Here is an 18631-nt window from a genome sequence, read left to right as displayed (position 1 = left end):
CAACTTTGGGCACCTGTCTTTGGGGTTCGAAGCCTATGAGGATAAAGACAGTAAATGTGGATATTTTACTGTGCATGTGCAATTCAAGGCTTTCATTGTCCTGTACAAATATCATTTGAGAACTTTTGATCAATCCAAATAATTCATATCTTGTTGTAAAAAATGTTTTTATTATGATTTGAATCACTCTGAAACCCATATCAAGACACTATATAAATGTATTAAATAAGAAATACAATAGTAATTGTTTTTTCTACTTTAACGGTTGTTATATTTTGAAGCACTTCAACATAATTTATCATGGATGATTGACATGGTAGAGGTGGATACATCGCTCTGTAGGACAAAGAAGAGATATTGCTGTAATTAATATATCGGCGTGTCATAAAGATATTGTTTGACTCCAAAGGTTAAAAGTTGCATGTGTTTACTGCATGAACGGCATTACTTGTTGATCCTGATTTGATTGAGTGAGCGATTAAAAGACAGTGTTTCATTTGAGTGGTGGTTGTTGTTGAGAAACGTCTGCACTGTGCAAAGTTCATGTCCTCATGTATGAACAGAGAGAGAGAGAAACAGAAAAAGAGGTCAGACAGAGAGAGGGGGGTGGAAAGAGGGCAGTTAAATTACAACGTTATTCTGTTCAGACACAATAGACTTGGGAAGTAAGATTAAACTGCTCATGTTTAAACTGCCGTGCTCAGGGCTATTTGCATGCTATCATATCTTAGTGCACATAATTAACTGCCTCACATGCATTTTATGTTGGATGCCCTTCCTTGGACAAGCTAAATTCCTGTTGGACGTGTGCCACAAAGAGGTTATTAAACTTAATTAAATGTAATAAATCATTCTCAGTCAGCTAACTCTCCAGCTCTACAACTTGTGTTTCTAAATATATCTAATAATGCCCTTCACTTTTGTTGCAGACATGTTGCGTACGGCACAGTGTGTGATTGTGTACTCAACGTATATTTAAATCAACTGGGTGAAAACTAGAAATAACTTATAAGACACACTTTGAGGTCTGGCTTCAGTTGCACGGGCTGATGTTGTGTTGAGACTCATTCACTCATTCCTGTGTGACATGTGTGGCAAGTTCTTCTTGTTTTGCCTATGGCCTGGTGACTCAACGTGTCTTTTTCATTTGGCAGAATCCTGTGTGTACATCCATTCACCAAATACGTGTTTTCTGGTGGATCGCTGACTCAGTAACTTGAGACCATGCTTGAAGTTTAACCAGATGTTGGACTATTGTCTCTGTGTTGTAATCCCACCCATTCAAACAGACTGTCTGCAAGATTAGACCCCACCTCTTGTTCCCGGAGCAGTCAAACCAGGAAATACAGTTCAATGTTAGAGATATGATTGTGCTGATGCTGCCACATGTTGCAAAGTAAATGTAAGAAGATCCAGTTGTTCAAATGAGCTCAGTTTGTAAATGTTTGTATGTAGAACTCAAGGGAGCAAAACGATGTGACTGTACTATAAGTGTGTTTATATGTTAGTTAATTTGACATAAATTCACTCATTCTCTACCAGTTGTTCCCATTAGGGGTCGTGGGTGACTGGAGCCTATCCCAGTGCCTTTGGGCTTTAGGCGGGGCACACACTGTACAGGGCAAACACAGAGACAAAGACACACAGACAAACATTCACTTACACAATCACTCACTAGGGCCAATTTAGAGTTGCCTATTTAGCCTAACACATACTGTACATGTCTTTGGACGGTGGAACCCGGAAAGAACCCACCATAACACCATGGATCTATTATATTATCACGGGGAGGACATGCAAACTCCACCCAGAGAGATCATGTGATGTTGGCCTGGCCCAGGAATCGAACCCACTAGAGGCAAACAGAACAAGCAGGAACAGCCTAGGCTTGGCAGATGTATTTGAGTTGACTGGAAATGAGTTTAAAACGTAGCTGTTATTTCTTAAAGTATTTGTATTGCAGTGGTCTCAAAATCACACATTCAACATTAGCTCTAGCCTTTATCTTTTGGGGGAAACACAAATTCAAAACACGATCAAAAGCAGATCACATGTGCTCATTTGAACGCTGTATACTGCAAAGGCCGGTTGTGTTCTGTTATAATTAGAATATGTTCTAAGAGTTACTGCAGATAAATGAAACCACCAAGTAAAGAACTGAAATACACTTTCATGTTTTTGTTACAAGAACTGATCGTTGACAACCTTCAAATGAAAGTCAAATGAAAGTCAATTGAAGTTCATTCATCCGAGTTTAGGGCCCCCCAATAAACTAAAGGGCCATGTGCCGCCTTAATTCAGCAAATACAACAACAACTACTACTACTACTACTACTACTACTACTACTACTACTACTACTACTACTACTACTACTACTACTACTTTGCCACTCTTTAGTACAGTTTGTATGACAGTAAATGAATGGTAGCCTATAATAAAGTCCCTATTCCAGTCCCCGCACTCCAAACTCCGCGCTCTTCCGTGCTTCTCGTTCCCAGATGCGTGTGTCCGGTTCACTACTTGTGCCTTTCTGTTTTTTCTTTCCTCTACTCTCCGATGCTGAAGGAACTCCGAAAACTTGCATCAGCCAAACCCAACCCGCGTCCGCTTTTGTCCGGGACAGCAGAGGCGCGCCTCGCCACAACGATGCGGACGCAACTTTTGAACAGAACTTTTTGCTGAACTTTCTTTTTTCCTCTCCCCACAAAAAAAAAAAAACCGCTACGTGTCACGCACATTCTACATTTCGACGCGTGACTTGTGAACCCCCCGCGCGTCTGTTCCACCGGGCCCGCGCGCGGTGGATGTACACGTCGGTCAAAGTGCAAGGTCCCGTCAGATATGACCGAGCGGCTCTGACCACTGCGTCTTCTTCCACCTCCGCGACGCGCTCTCATACACGCGCCTGTGCACGCACGCATCCCGCACACACGAGCCTCTCCCTGCACCAAGATGTCGTGTCTTTTACGTGGAGTATTGCGAAGGTATGTTTTATTTTATTCACCGCAATTTGAGCTGTGCAACCTCTGCAGAAACACACACACAAACTTCCTGTTGCTTTGGGTTAAACAAGATTAGTAGTGGGCTTCACCATGTAGTGTGTTACTTTGTGCCTTTTTCTACATGGGATTTAATCTAGTTTACATTGTCTGTCTTTTTATACATCTGCATTTGCCTGCGTTTGTTAACTGTTTATACACCTATTAGGCGTGGACATATATTTAAATATATTATATGTAAAGTACTTGGATGCTATAAACTATAAGTGCTTCCTCAAACCTGTCCCGTCCGTCCTCCCCGTGTTATCGTGAGTCCTCAAAGACTTTGCATGTGTTAGGTAACTCTGACATTTCCCCCAAGTGCGTGTGAATTGGTGTTTGTGTGTCTTTGTCTCTGTGTCAAACCCTGCGACGGACAGGCCAGGGTGCACCCCCGCCTAAGGCCCAAAGTCACCAGGATAGGCTCCAGTCCCCCGCGAGCCCCAACTGGAACAAGCGCTAAAAAAAAATGAGAATTCCATAATGTGATTGAGTGCTTTTCACAGCTCTACATCACACACACATTTTTTTCCACCCACTTTTCCCATTGGAGCCTTTGAATGAGTGAGTGACAGATGGATTCAACCAATCACAGTGAAGTGTAAACTCTCAGAAGCAGCAGACGGCTTGAGTTAGAAGGAGACATGATACTTTTTAAAGGTATTTAGTATTGAACTGTTGCATAAGTAGATCATCATCATTTTACATTTTGTACATTGTGAGCCGCGGTATTGATCTACAACAGGCATGTCCAAACTAAGGCCCGGGGGCCAAATGCGGCCCTCAGACCAATTTTTGTCGGCCCTCCGGCTTCATGTTAAGTTGGTCCAAACAACAAAAAGTAGAAGTTTTTACAGTAAAATTTGAGAGATTGAAGCATTTCGATGTTATACCAACATAATATTAATGTTCCAAGTATTATTAAAGGTGTGGAGGTGTGATCAAAAATATGTAAAATGCAAAAAATTTACATTTTCGGGTTGTTTGTGGCCCTCTGCTCCATATAAGTTTCAAAATGCGGACCTCTGTGAAAAAAGTTTGGACACCCCTGATCTACAACAACATAGTCCAAAACTGCAGCACTGATAAGCCCCGCCTCTTCATAGTGACATCTCACAGATTGTCAGCGCCTACGTGACATTTAGAGCCCAACATGTGTCACTAACGAAATGGATGTGGGTAGAAATAGGGGGTAGGTGAAAACAGGAATTTTCTGAGCACTCGAGCCTCAGTTGCAGAAGACGATGCAGAATGACTCAAACATTCTGGAATCCGTCAAAAAATGCAACTTTGAGTAAATGAATAATGAGAAAACACGGCTGTGACAAGGTTAAAAGCTCATTCAATTGTGATATAAATAAAAAGTGATGGCACGAGTCACATTCACCTTCAGATTTAGAACATCTCTGCAAAGGATTCAGTGAGTTGTGACTTTTAAACGCACGTCCGAGTGAATGAGTGACTAATATCAGGACATTTAGTGACACAGACTCATGGTTATTTGTTTTTCTGCCTGAGAGGTCTGGTATAGCTGGACTCATCACTTCTGTATTTGCTTTGAGCTCCCTTGTACTTTATGTACTCTGTGTACCGGTAATGCAGGCAGCACGTGCGCCTGTCCTGAGGTTGTAGACTCTGCCCCGGGAGGCAAAGTACCCGGACGTGCCAAACGAGTTAAAAGGGGGAGAGAAGGCGTGGAGAAGGTGGTGCAAAATGATTGGCTCTCCATGATCTAGAGGCGGGTTATTAGTTGGGAGTTTTCCTGCCTGATTTGCACCAATGAAGGTTGTCTGCTTTCCTGTTTTTATTCATCCTCCTTGGGCAAACTACTAGCACAAAATGAAATGTTCCTTACGATGCCATCCCTTTCTCTATTGGTTGAAAGCTATAATAAGTAGCATAGAGCATCACTTTTTGTTCTAATACACATATAATGATACAACTTTATCTTTGGGCAGAGTAAGAATGCAAAAAGAAATGTTGACATTAATTAAATGGTCAATGTCTATTTTGTTTAATGCCAAATCAAACCAATTGTTTCAAGTAGAAAAACATAACATTAGAGTATCTGCTTTCACTTAAAGGTGCACTATGTAACTTTTTGATGTCCGCCACTTGCTTGTCTCCATGGCGATGTTGTTGCTTTGTCTGGAATGTTCAAAAATCTGGCATTAAAGTAATCTATGTTGCATTTTTACCACTAACGGTGTTTTTATTGCCTCAAAAAGCGGGCTCGCCTTCCACAGAAGTCAATGGAGATTAACGTGTTTAATGCCACACTGTGGAACATTCCAGGCAAAGCGAGAAACAGCTCCACGGATGCAACTGAAAACAGTGAACCTTTCTACGTAGCACAATGGGGACATTCCAGAAAACGTTACATAAAAAGTTACATTGTGCACTTGTAACACTAAACAGTTAGATGTAGAATAAATACATAATGCATTCAATTCAAATACATTTATACTCATGAGTGTACTGTATATGCATAACATTATGACAAATATAACCAATGTATGCAATTTCTTTACATTTCAAGAGAAGAGAAGAGAGACAATAGCACTACTCATAGGGCAACAGTGTATATATATCCACAAGAACAACTTAACTAGGAACACGCGTATAATTTAATCAAAAGTTGTTCGCATGTTCGCACTTTTAGGGGGGACGGTGCTGATCTGATTAGCCGTGGGGGATGGTGCGAGGAATGTAGAGAGTGACAAAGTGTTGTGAATGGTTTCAAGGAACAAGGTTCAAAGGGTTCTACAGAAGGATCCCTAACCAAATCTACCCTTGGGTACAAATAAAGTTACCTTAAAGTGTCCCGAAACGAGCTTCCAAATCCACATCTGCTGTTCTGGGCATCTGTGATTGAAAGTGAATGTATAGTTAGTTCAAAATGGAGATACTCAACGCACTATTCACCTGGCTGTAACTACCTGTGACAAACTGGGGCTGGGCCATATATAACAGAATATTTACCAGTCATTTTTTTCTCAGATTGATCCATTATGAATTTCGGTTAGATTTGATTCAGTCTAATTAATAAAAATAACTTACAATTGCTTTTTCTGAGCATAAACAAGAGAAAATAGTTAGTTAATAGACAATATTACCATGAGCTTCTGACTATTCTAAAACGGGAAAGGTCCAATATTGTCTTATTCATTGTATTTATTCATTACTATAATTGTTTAGAATTTAGTTTAGACTATAGGACCAATTAGGCAGTGGATTTAAAGAAACAAAAAATAGTTTGAAGGTGGCGTTCAATGTTATAGATGACATAAAAAGCAGCCTATAGTTGGTTATTATTAAAATATTCTAGTTATGTGACAGATTCTTATGTGTTTTACTTTTAATTCTGTTAAAGGAGTCATATTAAACTAAATTAACCATCACAAGCTTTTAACAGCGTTTGTATACTCAAAGTTGTTGTGTGCGTGTGTGTTTGAGTCATCTGAACTTGTGTGAACCAGCAACTGACATTACCAGCACTTTTACAGCAGCACTCCCATGTTTTTGTGCTTTACAATTTAACCCCATATTTCCAAAAGGGTCACATGGTTGACCACTGTCCAAAAATAGCGTGAAAACAAAGCCCCCCCCCCTGTACTCCCCATGCATACACTCTATTGTATCTTTTAGCTACTGTATGGACACACACACACACACACACACACACTGCCCCTTGTTTTAACAGCTTGCAGATCTGCAGTGGTTTGTGTCCGAGCACCACGCTAACAAACAAAGGCAGCCCCGAATGCCCCTCTCTGCAGGGATAAGTCCGTTTGAGGCTCCGGTTGTGATTGCCCCAGGACAGGACAGGGTCTTAATGACTGTCACATGAAACTATCACACCACATTATTCATTATTCATACTTATTCATTTGCTCGTAATCAACATCGGTACGTTTTTTTAACTAACTTGGCACTGATAAAAGTAACTTCAAAGGTACACATTTATGTCAAACTGTAAAGGCCAGTATAGTATTACAACAATCCTTAACGCTCCTGGTCGTTTGTAATATTACTATAAAATGATTAGGTATTTCCCGTTTTCATTACTTGTTCTTATGTCATAATGACAATATCTATAATATAGCAAACCACGTGACACACGTTATGCTTTTTGAACTAAAGAATTTTAACAATACTTTTTTTTGTAAAATAGCGTCATATTGTCTCTACCTCAATGTTTAAGTTTCGTCCTAATCAGATAAAGGCCGTAAATGTATATAGACTTCATCATATTCAAATAAAGGCGGTAAATGTAAATAGACTTCATCATATTCAAATAAAGGCGGTAAATGTAAATAGACTTCATCATATTCAAATAAAGGCGGTAAATGTAAATAGACTTCATCATATTCAAATAAAGGCGGTAAATGTAAATAGACTTCATTATATATTCAAATAAAGGCGGTAAATGTTAATAGACTTCATCATATTCAAATAAAGGCAGTAAATGTAAATAGACTTCATCATGATCAAAGGTGTTTACTTTAGATAGAGATCCTTCTGTTTGAGCTGTTTTGACCCCCTTTCCGCTGATGTTTGTGTCATTTAAATTCATGAATTAGCATAAACTGTCCTATAACATTCCTCATTGAAGCTGTCTTTCCATTGTCTTGATATGCATTTGTTGTCTGGCGATTAATCAACCAGAAGCAAGAAGAAGGATTGTTCCACACTATGGCTTTAAGCTCATTTCTGTTGTATTTATTGATTTACAAAATTCATTTTCACTGTGATCATCGCATCTCCACAGATCTGACTTGGTCTGGTGGCGTCTCCATGCAAGATAACATTGTTAATCCCATACCGATAATGCAGTGCACTGAACTATTTTTGCAAACTGAGTCCAGATGACTACAACTGAAGCTTTTTCTACTATGGAACACGCCTGGACGAATGAGGGATTACACCGACATATTTCCAAGAATTTTGGGCCTAAAACCTTGGATTTAGTTCGGGAACTCGAATCTGTAGCCAGGAAACTAGCAGACAACAGGAACCACTTGAGGTTCAATCTTAGATGCAGACAGAACAACATGATCCCGAAGAGCCTGCAGATCAAATCACCGGTCAGAGGACACAGAGCAGAGAAGATTTGGAGAAGGAGCCTTATGCAGATGCTCAGTGAAAGGATCCAGGAAAACAACGTCAGAATTGATAAATTGAAAGGCAGAACAGGAACTTTACAGGAGAAATTAACCAGCATACTCCCTGAAGAAGCTTTCAAAAGAGTGCTGGATTTTACACAGACAGCACAAGAAGTACAGCACAGGAAGAGCAAAGAACGCCAAATCAAGAAGTTCAACATTCTTTTGAACAAAAAGAATGCAGGTGAGGTCGAGCTAGACATTAGGACTGAGACAGACAAATTAGCGACCAGCAAAAACAATTGGATTAAGAACCTATCAGATCGTGTTCTGACACAGGCAGAAAAGGAGGTGCTCTCTAAAGGGCTCAACTTTTCTGTCACCTCTAAACACATCCCTACAGAGGACTACATCACAGCCACTGAAACTGCAATTAGAAACAACAAAATGACTGAATCGGAGGCTGCAGACCTGAGGTTACGTGTCACAGCGACTCTGAAGAGTGCCAAACCACCGCCTTCAAATATCACATCTGAAGAGAGAAAAGCACTTTCAGCACTGGAAAAAGATCATAGCATCAACATCCTCCCAGCAGACAAGGGACGGTGCACTGTGATTCTCAACGCAGCTGATTACGAAGCCAAAGTCCACACCCTCCTCGAGGACACGACCACATACGAGCGCTTGAAAAGAGATCCGACCAGTGGCTACAAGAAGAAAGTGATAGACTGTTTACAAAGGCTGGAAAAAGAGGAAGCGATAGACCGGCCTCTGTATTACAGACTGTATCCTGGTGAAGCCATGCCTTGCATTTATGGCCTTCCAAAAATACACAAAAAGGAGGTTCCACTCAGACCCATAGTGTGCAGCACAGATTCCATCACCTACAATGTGGCCAAGCATTTAACAACTATATTGGCTCCGCTTGTGGGGAATTCGGTACATCATGTGGAAAACACGCACAACTTTGTGGATAAAGTGAAACATCTCCAACTGGACCCAGATGACCTCATGGTTTCATATGATGTGGTATCCCTGTTCACCTGCATCCCGACCTCTGATGCAGTAGCAGCAGTGAGGATCAGACTGCAGGAAGACACCACCCTACAGGAAAGGACCAAACTGACACCTGAACACATATGTAAACTGTTGGACATCTGTCTGAACACCACTTACTTTCAATTCCGGGGACAATTTTACAGACAGATTCATGGCTGCGCCATGGGCTCGCCCGTCTCTCCCATAGTGGCCAACCTGTACATGGAGCACTTTGAGAAGAAGGCACTGTCCTCATTCTCAGGCATAGCCCCAAAACTGTGGCTCCGCTATGTCGATGATACTTTTGTAACAATCAAGAAACAAGAGCTGGAAACCTTCTCTGATCACATCAATGCGGTGGACCCACATATTAGGTTTACAAGAGAAGACGCTAAGGAGAATCGCTTGGCCTTTCTTGATTGTTCCACGATCAGAGGAGAGGACGGGAAACTCCAAATAGAAGTATATAGGAAACCTACACACACGGACCAGTATCTGCTCTTTGGTTCCAACCACCCACTACAGCACAAGCTGGGGGTGATCAGAACCTTACAACACAGAGCTCAAGGTGTGCCCACCAGCTCAGAGGGCAAGAAGAAAGAGGAAAAACATGTCCGAAATGCCCTCTCAGCCTGTGGTTACCCCGCTTGGGCTCTCAACAGAGTGAAGAGAACCAAGAAGCAGGACAAAAGGGAAACTGAACAGAGAAGGAAGGGTGTTTCTATCCCTTATGTGTCTGGCCTGTCGGAAAAACTGCAGAGAATTTTTAGACAACACAAAGTCCCTGTTTATTTTAAACCAGGAAACACTTTAAGACAAAAACTGGTTCACCCAAAGGACAAGTTGCCGACTCAAAAACAGAGCAATGTAGTTTATTCGATCCAATGCAGTGAAGAAAGTTGTAAAGAACGTTACATAGGTGAGACGAAACAGCCTCTACACAAGAGGCTTTATCAGCACAGAAGAAATACTAGTTCAGGACCACAGAGCGCCGTGCATCTCCATCTTGAAGCCTCTAATCACTCGTTTGAAGACGGTGAGGTGAAGGTTTTAAGCAGGGAGAAAAGATGGTTTGAAAGAGGAGTCAAGGAAGCTATTTTTGTTAAAAAAGAAAGACCTTCTTTAAACAGAAATGGAGGGCAAAGGTTTAATCTTCCTGTTATTTATAATGGGATTCTGAACCCCTGGAAAGGTAAAGGACATTCAGATGCTAATCAGGTACTCAGGGTGGTTGAGCCAGGGTCTCACAAAGACAAAGAGGATTCTAATAGCGCATTAAGATTCTGAATAGGCTAGCTCGGTAGATACAAGGGGGGAGTTTCTGTTGAAACAAACAACTCTTTCTACTTCAGGAAGGCTCCTCCCAATGGGCGGGTCTTACCACAGAACAGTATTAATATCGGAGTTCTCGACCTAAATTCTGTTATTGACAATGACTCTTGGATGAGAGTCGAAACGTCTATTTTTTCAAACTGAGTCCAGATGACTACAACTGAAGCTTTTTCTACTATAGTGCACTGAATGGTTGTTTTTCCCTGTGCAGACATGGGGGCTTGGGGGCCGGCGTGGGGGCCAGCGTGGGGGTGCGCTCTCTGGCCTCCATCCCGTCTCTTCCTCCGGCCGTGGCAGAGTTCGTGAAGGGCGCGGTGGAGGAGTGCAAACCGTCCGGGGTCCACGTGGTGACCGGGACCCCTGAGGAGACAGCCAACATCCTGGCCAGGCTGGAGCAGGAGGGCATGGTCAAGAGGCTGCCCAAATATGAAAACTGGTAAATGGCACAAAGGTTAAGGGTCACGCTCTAGACCAGTGAACGTAAGGAATATACTTAATACACTAAACCAGGGCTGCAACTAACAGTTATTGTAGTAGTTGCCTGGTTAGCTATTTATTTTTTCTATTAGTCGACTAGTCAAACTTTATTTCTATTGTACATTGAGATTTTAAAAATAAATATTAAACAAAATAAAGATTGGAATAAGCTGGCTGAAAGCGTCTAGAGAAATATATGAGTGTATTATTGATGAAATCAGAAATGGCTTATTCTTTTTTGCCATTTTTATACTATAATGTTCCTATCTTTGTTATAAAAAGGTATTTTCATACATGTTTCAAGTTCTAAAAGTCCAGATAATGATTACAATGATCAAAATACAACTACATTTATCGTTAATAGTTGACTTGGTTGATTAATCATTGCGGCACTACACTGTGGTACTGTGTAGCTTTATTTACACATTATACATGTACGTATTAGGCTGAAGTTGAACATTGAGATTCATTCAGTTTATCAGTTATGTGTGATATTATAGTAACACTTATTTTATGTATTTATTTATTTGTTTTGGTTTATAGGAGATCTTCTACTGAAAGTATTTTTCAGACTTCCTATAAGTGATCTGTTCTTCTGTATCTACCTCTGTAGCTACCTGCGTTGCAACAATGAAATTTCCCCATGTGGGACAATAAAGGATTATCTTATCTTATCTTTTAACAATATTTAAATACTGGGCATAATGAGGCGAGGTTAGTTGAATATTTACACTTTGATTAAGGTATGCTATTTATTCATGATGCAATACTTTCCAAATATTTGTTCATTATAATATTGTATAACTGATATGAATTTCCTTGGGTTAAAGAATAAAGCAGAAAACTAACTGAAACTATATACTTTTATTTCTAATAACACATTCAATCCTCATGGAAGTTGTTGTTCTGTCTCAGTTGGTTGGCGCGGACAGACCCAAAAGACGTGGCTCGGGTTGAAAGTAAGACTGTGATTGTGACCAAAAAGCAGAGGGACACCATCCCCATCCCGGCCGAGGGAGTGAAGAGTCAGTTGGGCAACTGGATGAGCGAGTCGGACTGGGCCATGGCCAGACAGGAGCGCTTCCCTGGCAGTATGACAGGTGCGTCAGAGGCATCAAGATCATTTTAAACTGTTCTATACTGGTCAACTAATAAATATAATAAAATAAAATAATAATAATATAATAAAATAAATAAAATAATAAATTAGTAATGTTGATGAGGTGACTTGGAGCTTCCATATCATTTAGAAGATATATATATATATATATTTTGAATACACATTTTCTCTATTATTATCATTGTTATCATGATTAATATCTGATTGACCAAATCTAATGTTTACCCAAATAAACACAAGAGAAGGTGTGTCTTCATTTTCACAATGATACACATACTTATGTACTTCTGGATTTCCCCAGGGCATGGACACCATCCAAGTCTATATCAGGCCTATTCAATTACATTTTCAATTTACTACAGAAATCTATTGTTTCAGTGAAGTTAATAGAAATAATATAGTCTGTCACATAAAAACAGAACAAAAACAGGACTAAGCAAAGACCAACTCAGTGTCAGTCAAAACCAGACACTGGAGTGGATCATAGCAGCAGATCTAGAACTAGACCTAGTCCTGAACCAAGACTAAACATATTGTAGGTCACATCAGGTTTAAACAATATCTTGAACAGGACTAGACCACAGAATAAAAATATAGCACAGTAGGTAACTGAATAAGTGAGCTAACAGTGCACTACGGACAAGCTCAGTTTACCAAGAAACATGGTCCGGCCCATGGCCAGGTTTACCATGATGGGCTGGACCATTTTGCTTGCCACTAATTGTTAAGCCCACAGTGCATTTGTCAGGCTTCATTGCAATGTGGTCTGGCCCCTGGCCCATTTTACCATGATTTAATAGCCCTGGTCTATATACTAAATATACATATCTATTACTAAAGTTAGAGCATATCATAAACAATGATTATTTGGCATCTGGAAGAGCCAATATACAACAAACAAATCAAAATGGAGATCTTAAAACTGTGATTTTAAAATGAGGGCGGGGCTATGTAGCGTCTTTAGTGGCAAAGGTGGGAGGATAATGGTGAGTCTAGTCTCTTTATTGTCATGTTTCTAAAGAAGAATCAAGATGATGAAAGTGTTGTACAAGCAAGACGCCATTTTTTCCAACCCTTTTCCCCGTTCAATACACAGAATCAATACCTGGCTAAAGCTGCACTGTGTAACGTGCTGGTCTCCTTGAAGGTGTTAGAGCTTCACCTAGAATGTTCCACTGTATGGGTTAGGGTTAGCATTGATTACCCTTTAATTAAAAAAAAAAGTTGAATAAATACCATGAAAAATGATTTTGGCAAAATATTTATGTGTAATATTTCTGACAAACATTGGGAGTAGGTTTGAGATTTATGTTTTAATAGTTGGATCATGTTCTGAACACACGACGCTGCAGTTTTTATCGATCACAATATATCTTGCAGCCCTTGTGAGCAGGCTCGCCTCTCCACAGATCTGACCTGTAACTTGGCCTAATGGCGTCACCTGCTCTGTGTCCATGGAGATAGATAAGTTCAGTCATACTGTGAAAAATGACAGGCAATACAATAACAGCTTCATGAAGACAAGCAGGTGGCGGACACTTCCTGTTACAAAGTGCCCTTTAAGTACTGTTTGAAGTAATATTTATATTCAAAAACAATGTGAATGTAACAAAAGTCTTCACATTTCAGGTCGGACCATGTATGTCATTCCTTTCAGTATGGGTCCAGTGGGTTCACCTCTGACCAAATATGGTGTTCAGGTAAGGACAGGAACCAGTCTCATTACAAATGTGTTTACTTTGCATTAAAACCAAGCACAAAACTGATGGTTTGATTGTGTTTCCTCTTCCAGGTGACAGATTCGCCCTACGTAGTGGTCAGCATGGGCATCATGACTCGAATGGGAACTCCCGTCCTGAACAAATTATCCGAAGGAGAGGAGTTTGTGCGTTGCCAACACACTTTGGGACGACCTCTACCTCTCAAAGGTACGCAAAATATAAAAAATAACTTGTTTTAATACTGCTTTGGTATACAGGTTTTGAGAAGTTCATATTCTTTAATCAATCTTGGGTTTTGTTATGTTCTGTTGCACGTTTTAGGATACATTTTATATAACAAATGTATTTACAAATTGGTTGTTGTCCACAATATGATTATAGAAAACATTAAATTGAGTGCATGAAATTGATGAACCATAATTACAGAAAAAGTAAAGTATAAGCCAGCTCTTAAACATTGATTCCAACAATAGAATAGTTGACTGCCCTCTATCCACAGTTTAAACATGTAAGACATTCATAAAAGTAGTAGATACATAGTACTAGTGTGTGTTTATTGCAGCGCCCCTGGTGAGCGCGTGGCCCTGTAACCCGGAGAAGGTGCTGATCACTCACCTGCCCGACTCCAGGAAGATCATGTCCTTCGGCAGCGGATACGGAGGAAACTCGCTTTTAGGGAAGAAATGTTTCGCTCTTCGAATAGCGTCTCGCATCGCTAAAGATGAGGGCTGGCTAGCAGAGCACATGCTGGTGAGTGTTTTATATTCATATACGCCAACCTGGCAGAACATTAAGGCCATGGAAATGATACACAAGTATGTTCTCTTCTCTTATGCAATCTGAGTGTGAATACTGTGTTTAACTGCCTTTGATTCATTGATTTACCTTTCAGATTTTGGGTATCACTAACCCTCAGGGAGTAAAGCGTTATGTAGCTGCAGCGTTCCCCAGCGCCTGTGGGAAAACCAACCTGGCCATGATGAAGCCCGCTCTGCCCGGCTGGAAGGTGGAGTGTGTGGGAGACGACATTGCATGGATGAAATTTGACAGCCAAGGTAACGCGCACAAATCTGCTCTGGTCTGTCTGGTTGTAATATACCACACTAAAATGCAAAAAATAAATACATCAAATATTTCATAACCTCCTTGATGTGAACCATTTAGTCATTGTATAATGTGGCATCGCTCTGTAGTGAAGTATCGTCATGAGTATGTTTCTTTTGATGAATTCACCTGCTGTTACTCACCTTTTTGCTGATCTTTCCAGGGAAACTCCGGGCTATTAATCCAGAGAATGGGTTTTTCGGTGTTGCCCCCGGGACGTCAGACAAAACCAACCCGTACGCCATGGCAACCATCTCCAAAAACACAGTGTTCACGAATGTAGGAGAGACGAGCGATGGAGGAGTTTGGTGGGAGGGCCTGGCTCATCCACCAGAGGGCGTCACTCTCACAGACTGGCACGGGAAAACGTGGAAGAAAGGTACTTGAACTGTGCAGTCTGATCAATTACAATTGATCACACCAAAATCTGATCATTATCTGATTTCTGGACATTCAACATTTTTTAACAAATCCACACGATTTGACTTGAGTAATCAGAGGGATCATGATCAAAAAGAAGTCGGATGAGTTTATTGTTTGTAACATTTCACGCCAAAATTCAGCCACTATTTCTGTAAAATGATGCCATCTGCTGGTGGAATATAAACATGGTTGTCCTAATAAAACCCAACCAATGTAAATATTTGATGAAACTATATATACTGCATATTAACTTTAAGTGTATGCATTGACATAGCTTTAGTGAAAGTGAATTATTTGCTGTTCAATTATTGAAAAGAGTTTTACAAAATAATTTCTTATATAATTAGTCTTTTTCTGGTTTCCTCTTGTCATTATTTAGTCATTATTTAGTGGAAAAATGTAAATGTAGTGTATATATTGTTTGTATAATAAAACATTAACAAAGACATGTTTATGTGTATCAGGAAGTCCGACCCCTTGTGCTCATCCAAACTCTCGTTTCTGCACTCCGGCCGCTCAGTGCCCCATCATCGACCCTCAGTGGGAGAGTGAGGAGGGAGTGCCCATCGACGCCATCATCTTTGGAGGAAGGAGGCCAGAAGGTCACTCGCTATTTCACTTTCCTTTGTTTTTGTACACATTAATCAGTGTATTTAATGTTACCGAGGTAGAGTTGCCTTTGCAGATGATTATATATAAATGTTCGTACATGAAAGAAGCAAATATTTATTTTTGTGTGGCAATAAATGTTAAATTGTTCAATCTACAGGAGTGCCTTTGGTCTACGAGTCTTTTAGTTGGAAACATGGAGTTTTCGTTGGAGCTGCGATGAGGTCTGAAGCCACTGCAGCGGCTGAGTATAAAGGTAGAGAGGGTTTATTTTCTGTTTGTTACACTTTTATCCACTTCTACATTTTACCTGACAATCTAGGCACATGATATTTTAGTTTGTTGCAAATATATTTTGCACAAAGGCCTGCAATTTTTTGTTGTTAATAATTAATAATTTGCTATACAACTAAAGTACAAATAAAATAGTGATCTCTGTCTTATCAAAATTCAGTATACAATATTTCAGTTTTGTATCAACAACAGCCAAGGCAAGGGGTGTGGGATTTTTGTAGAGAATAGTTTGAACAGAAAGTAATTCAAAGTGATTTAAGTATGGTCAAATTAAATTAGACATCATACATTTTACTTTTAAACGAGAAGAGTGCAGATAAAATCCTTTCAGTTTTATGCACAGCTAAATGGAACTATTTTCCGCATCAATTTATAGATAACTTCACTTGCATTGGTACTAATTTCCCCTGATTTTGACCTGCAGGCAAGGTGATCATGCACGACCCCTTCGCCATGAGACCATTCTTCGGATACAACTTTGGAGACTACCTCGCCCACTGGCTGAGCATGGAGACCAGGAAGGCTCCCACTCAGCTGCCAAAGATTTTCCACGTCAACTGGTTCCGAAAAGACCCCAGCGGATCCTTTTTGTGGCCAGGATTTGGAGAAAACGCCCGTGTGCTGGAATGGATCTTCAAGCGCTGCGGCAGAGAGAGAGAGGACCAAGCTGCCAAGAAGAGCATTGTGGGCTGGGTGCCAGTAGAGGGCGCCATCGACACTACAGGCCTGGGCAGCGCTGCGGATATGGGTGCGCTTTTTGACGTCCCCAAGCCGTTCTGGCAGAAGGAAACCAAAGAGTTGAGGGCCTACTTCTCGCAGCAGGTGGGGTCGGATCTGCCGGGGCAGGTGGAGGACGAGCTGAGGCAGTTGGAGCAAAGAGTGCACAATTAAAACCAAAAATAAGAGATTCTACATGCTGGGTTCACATACAAAGCAGTTAAGGAATGTCTAAACTAGTTAAAGACAATTCATCCAACATTTTCTAAAACTTGCCAGCGAGTGCCTTTATTGTGATTCAGTTAAATAAAAATAAATAAATAAATTTTATAAATAAAGTTTAAAAAAAATAAAATATATATATATATATATATATATATATATATATATTTTAAATTACAGATAATATACGTAATATTACAATGATCTCCATAAACCATCAAACCAACATTTTCTGATACATGTCCCACCTCTACCCACTGTAAAAAAGTTTAGTTTGAAGACAAAGCAGTAAAACATCTTGTTGAATTATTTAGACCTGCTGAGTAGATACATAGTCACATTTCTAAATTAAAGTGATTTAACTTCTATAGATGTTCCTTTTTGCAGTGTGTATGAAAACGGTGCTTGTCTGATAAAGGATTTTAATAATGTCCAATATTGGATGAAAAGTGAAGCTGTGCTTGAATAACAATGCAATAAATACAGGTCTAACTTTTTGGTAACATTTTACAACATTGCTGCCTCCAAATCTTATCAGAGAAAAAATAGATAAGCTAGATATATTTGCACCAGTCTGGCCAAAGTGCCTTAAGATCATGAATAGTCTGCAAACGTTTACTGGCTGAAGCCCAAAGACTTTTTTTTGAAGCTGAATAAACCAGGGCCAAACAATGCATAATCTTCCCACTTTTTATATTTGTGATTAAATTGTCTAATTTCAGGTGATGTTTACACAATAATATGTAAAATACTGGACCAATAAATGCAAGTGAGATTAGATATTTTTACAAACTGTACACCAAAGTTTTATTTACAGTGCAAGTAATAAAAATATGTCTGAACACAGCTTCCCGTTTTTCTTGACAATAAGTTATTATTTTAGAATGGCCTTAAGTTCTTTTCCATTCACACACATTGTTCTACAAATTGTACCTGCAGCAAAATAGCATTATTGAATCTGGCCTGATTCATCTTTTCCTGTATAAATAAATGAAAATGTATCTTTAAGAATGAATGATGATACTTCTATCCCTAGAAAGTATTGACTATTAAATGTATGAATTAAAACTATTTAACTTGGAGATGTTATTACTATAACTATGCTCTTAATCTTCCACAATATAGCATTAAACTTCTCTATCTCCATGGACACACGGTTTTAAGGTTATTTCAGCATTACGAACACATGTAAAGGAATAGATAAGTGTGGAACATTTCAGGCAAAGCAACAACATCTCCATGGAAACAAGCGGGTGATGCACCCCCCTCCAGAAAAGTTACATAGTGCACCTTTAAGAAGAAATTAAACAAAACTACTCAAAGTGCATTACAATCTACATACAGGGAAACAACTGCACTTTGAGTTATGTCTTTTTAATTTGTGCGTAAATATGGGACATTTCTGCGTCTCTCTGGTGTTATGGTTGGAC

The 18631-nt window shown here is 39.9% G+C and overlaps 1 protein-coding gene across 1 annotated transcript; it reads left to right on the top strand.

Moving 5' to 3' along the window:
* Positions 1 to 2909: 2909 nt before the first annotated feature.
* On the top strand, positions 2910 to 18043 carry LOC140364392 (phosphoenolpyruvate carboxykinase, cytosolic [GTP]-like). The gene is made up of 11 exons (XM_072450503.1): positions 2910 to 2985; positions 10726 to 10950; positions 11907 to 12091; positions 13741 to 13811; positions 13904 to 14039; positions 14395 to 14582; positions 14725 to 14887; positions 15100 to 15315; positions 15824 to 15961; positions 16129 to 16224; positions 16687 to 18043. Exons 1-11 carry the CDS (start codon positions 2954 to 2956, stop codon positions 17151 to 17153), a joined length of 1917 nt encoding a protein of 638 aa, XP_072306604.1. The 5' UTR covers positions 2910 to 2953; the 3' UTR covers positions 17154 to 18043.
* The last annotated feature ends 588 nt before the right edge of the window (positions 18044 to 18631 follow it).

This window comes from Eucyclogobius newberryi, unplaced genomic scaffold, assembly GCF_026437365.1.
Source record: "Eucyclogobius newberryi isolate DKJ021-1_F unplaced genomic scaffold, fEucNew1.0.hap1 SCAF_18, whole genome shotgun sequence".
In the NCBI taxonomy this organism is placed as follows: domain Eukaryota; kingdom Metazoa; phylum Chordata; class Actinopteri; order Gobiiformes; family Gobiidae; genus Eucyclogobius; species Eucyclogobius newberryi.
Note: the sequence above shows the minus strand (reverse complement) of the source record. Positions and strands in the feature narration are given on the sequence as shown.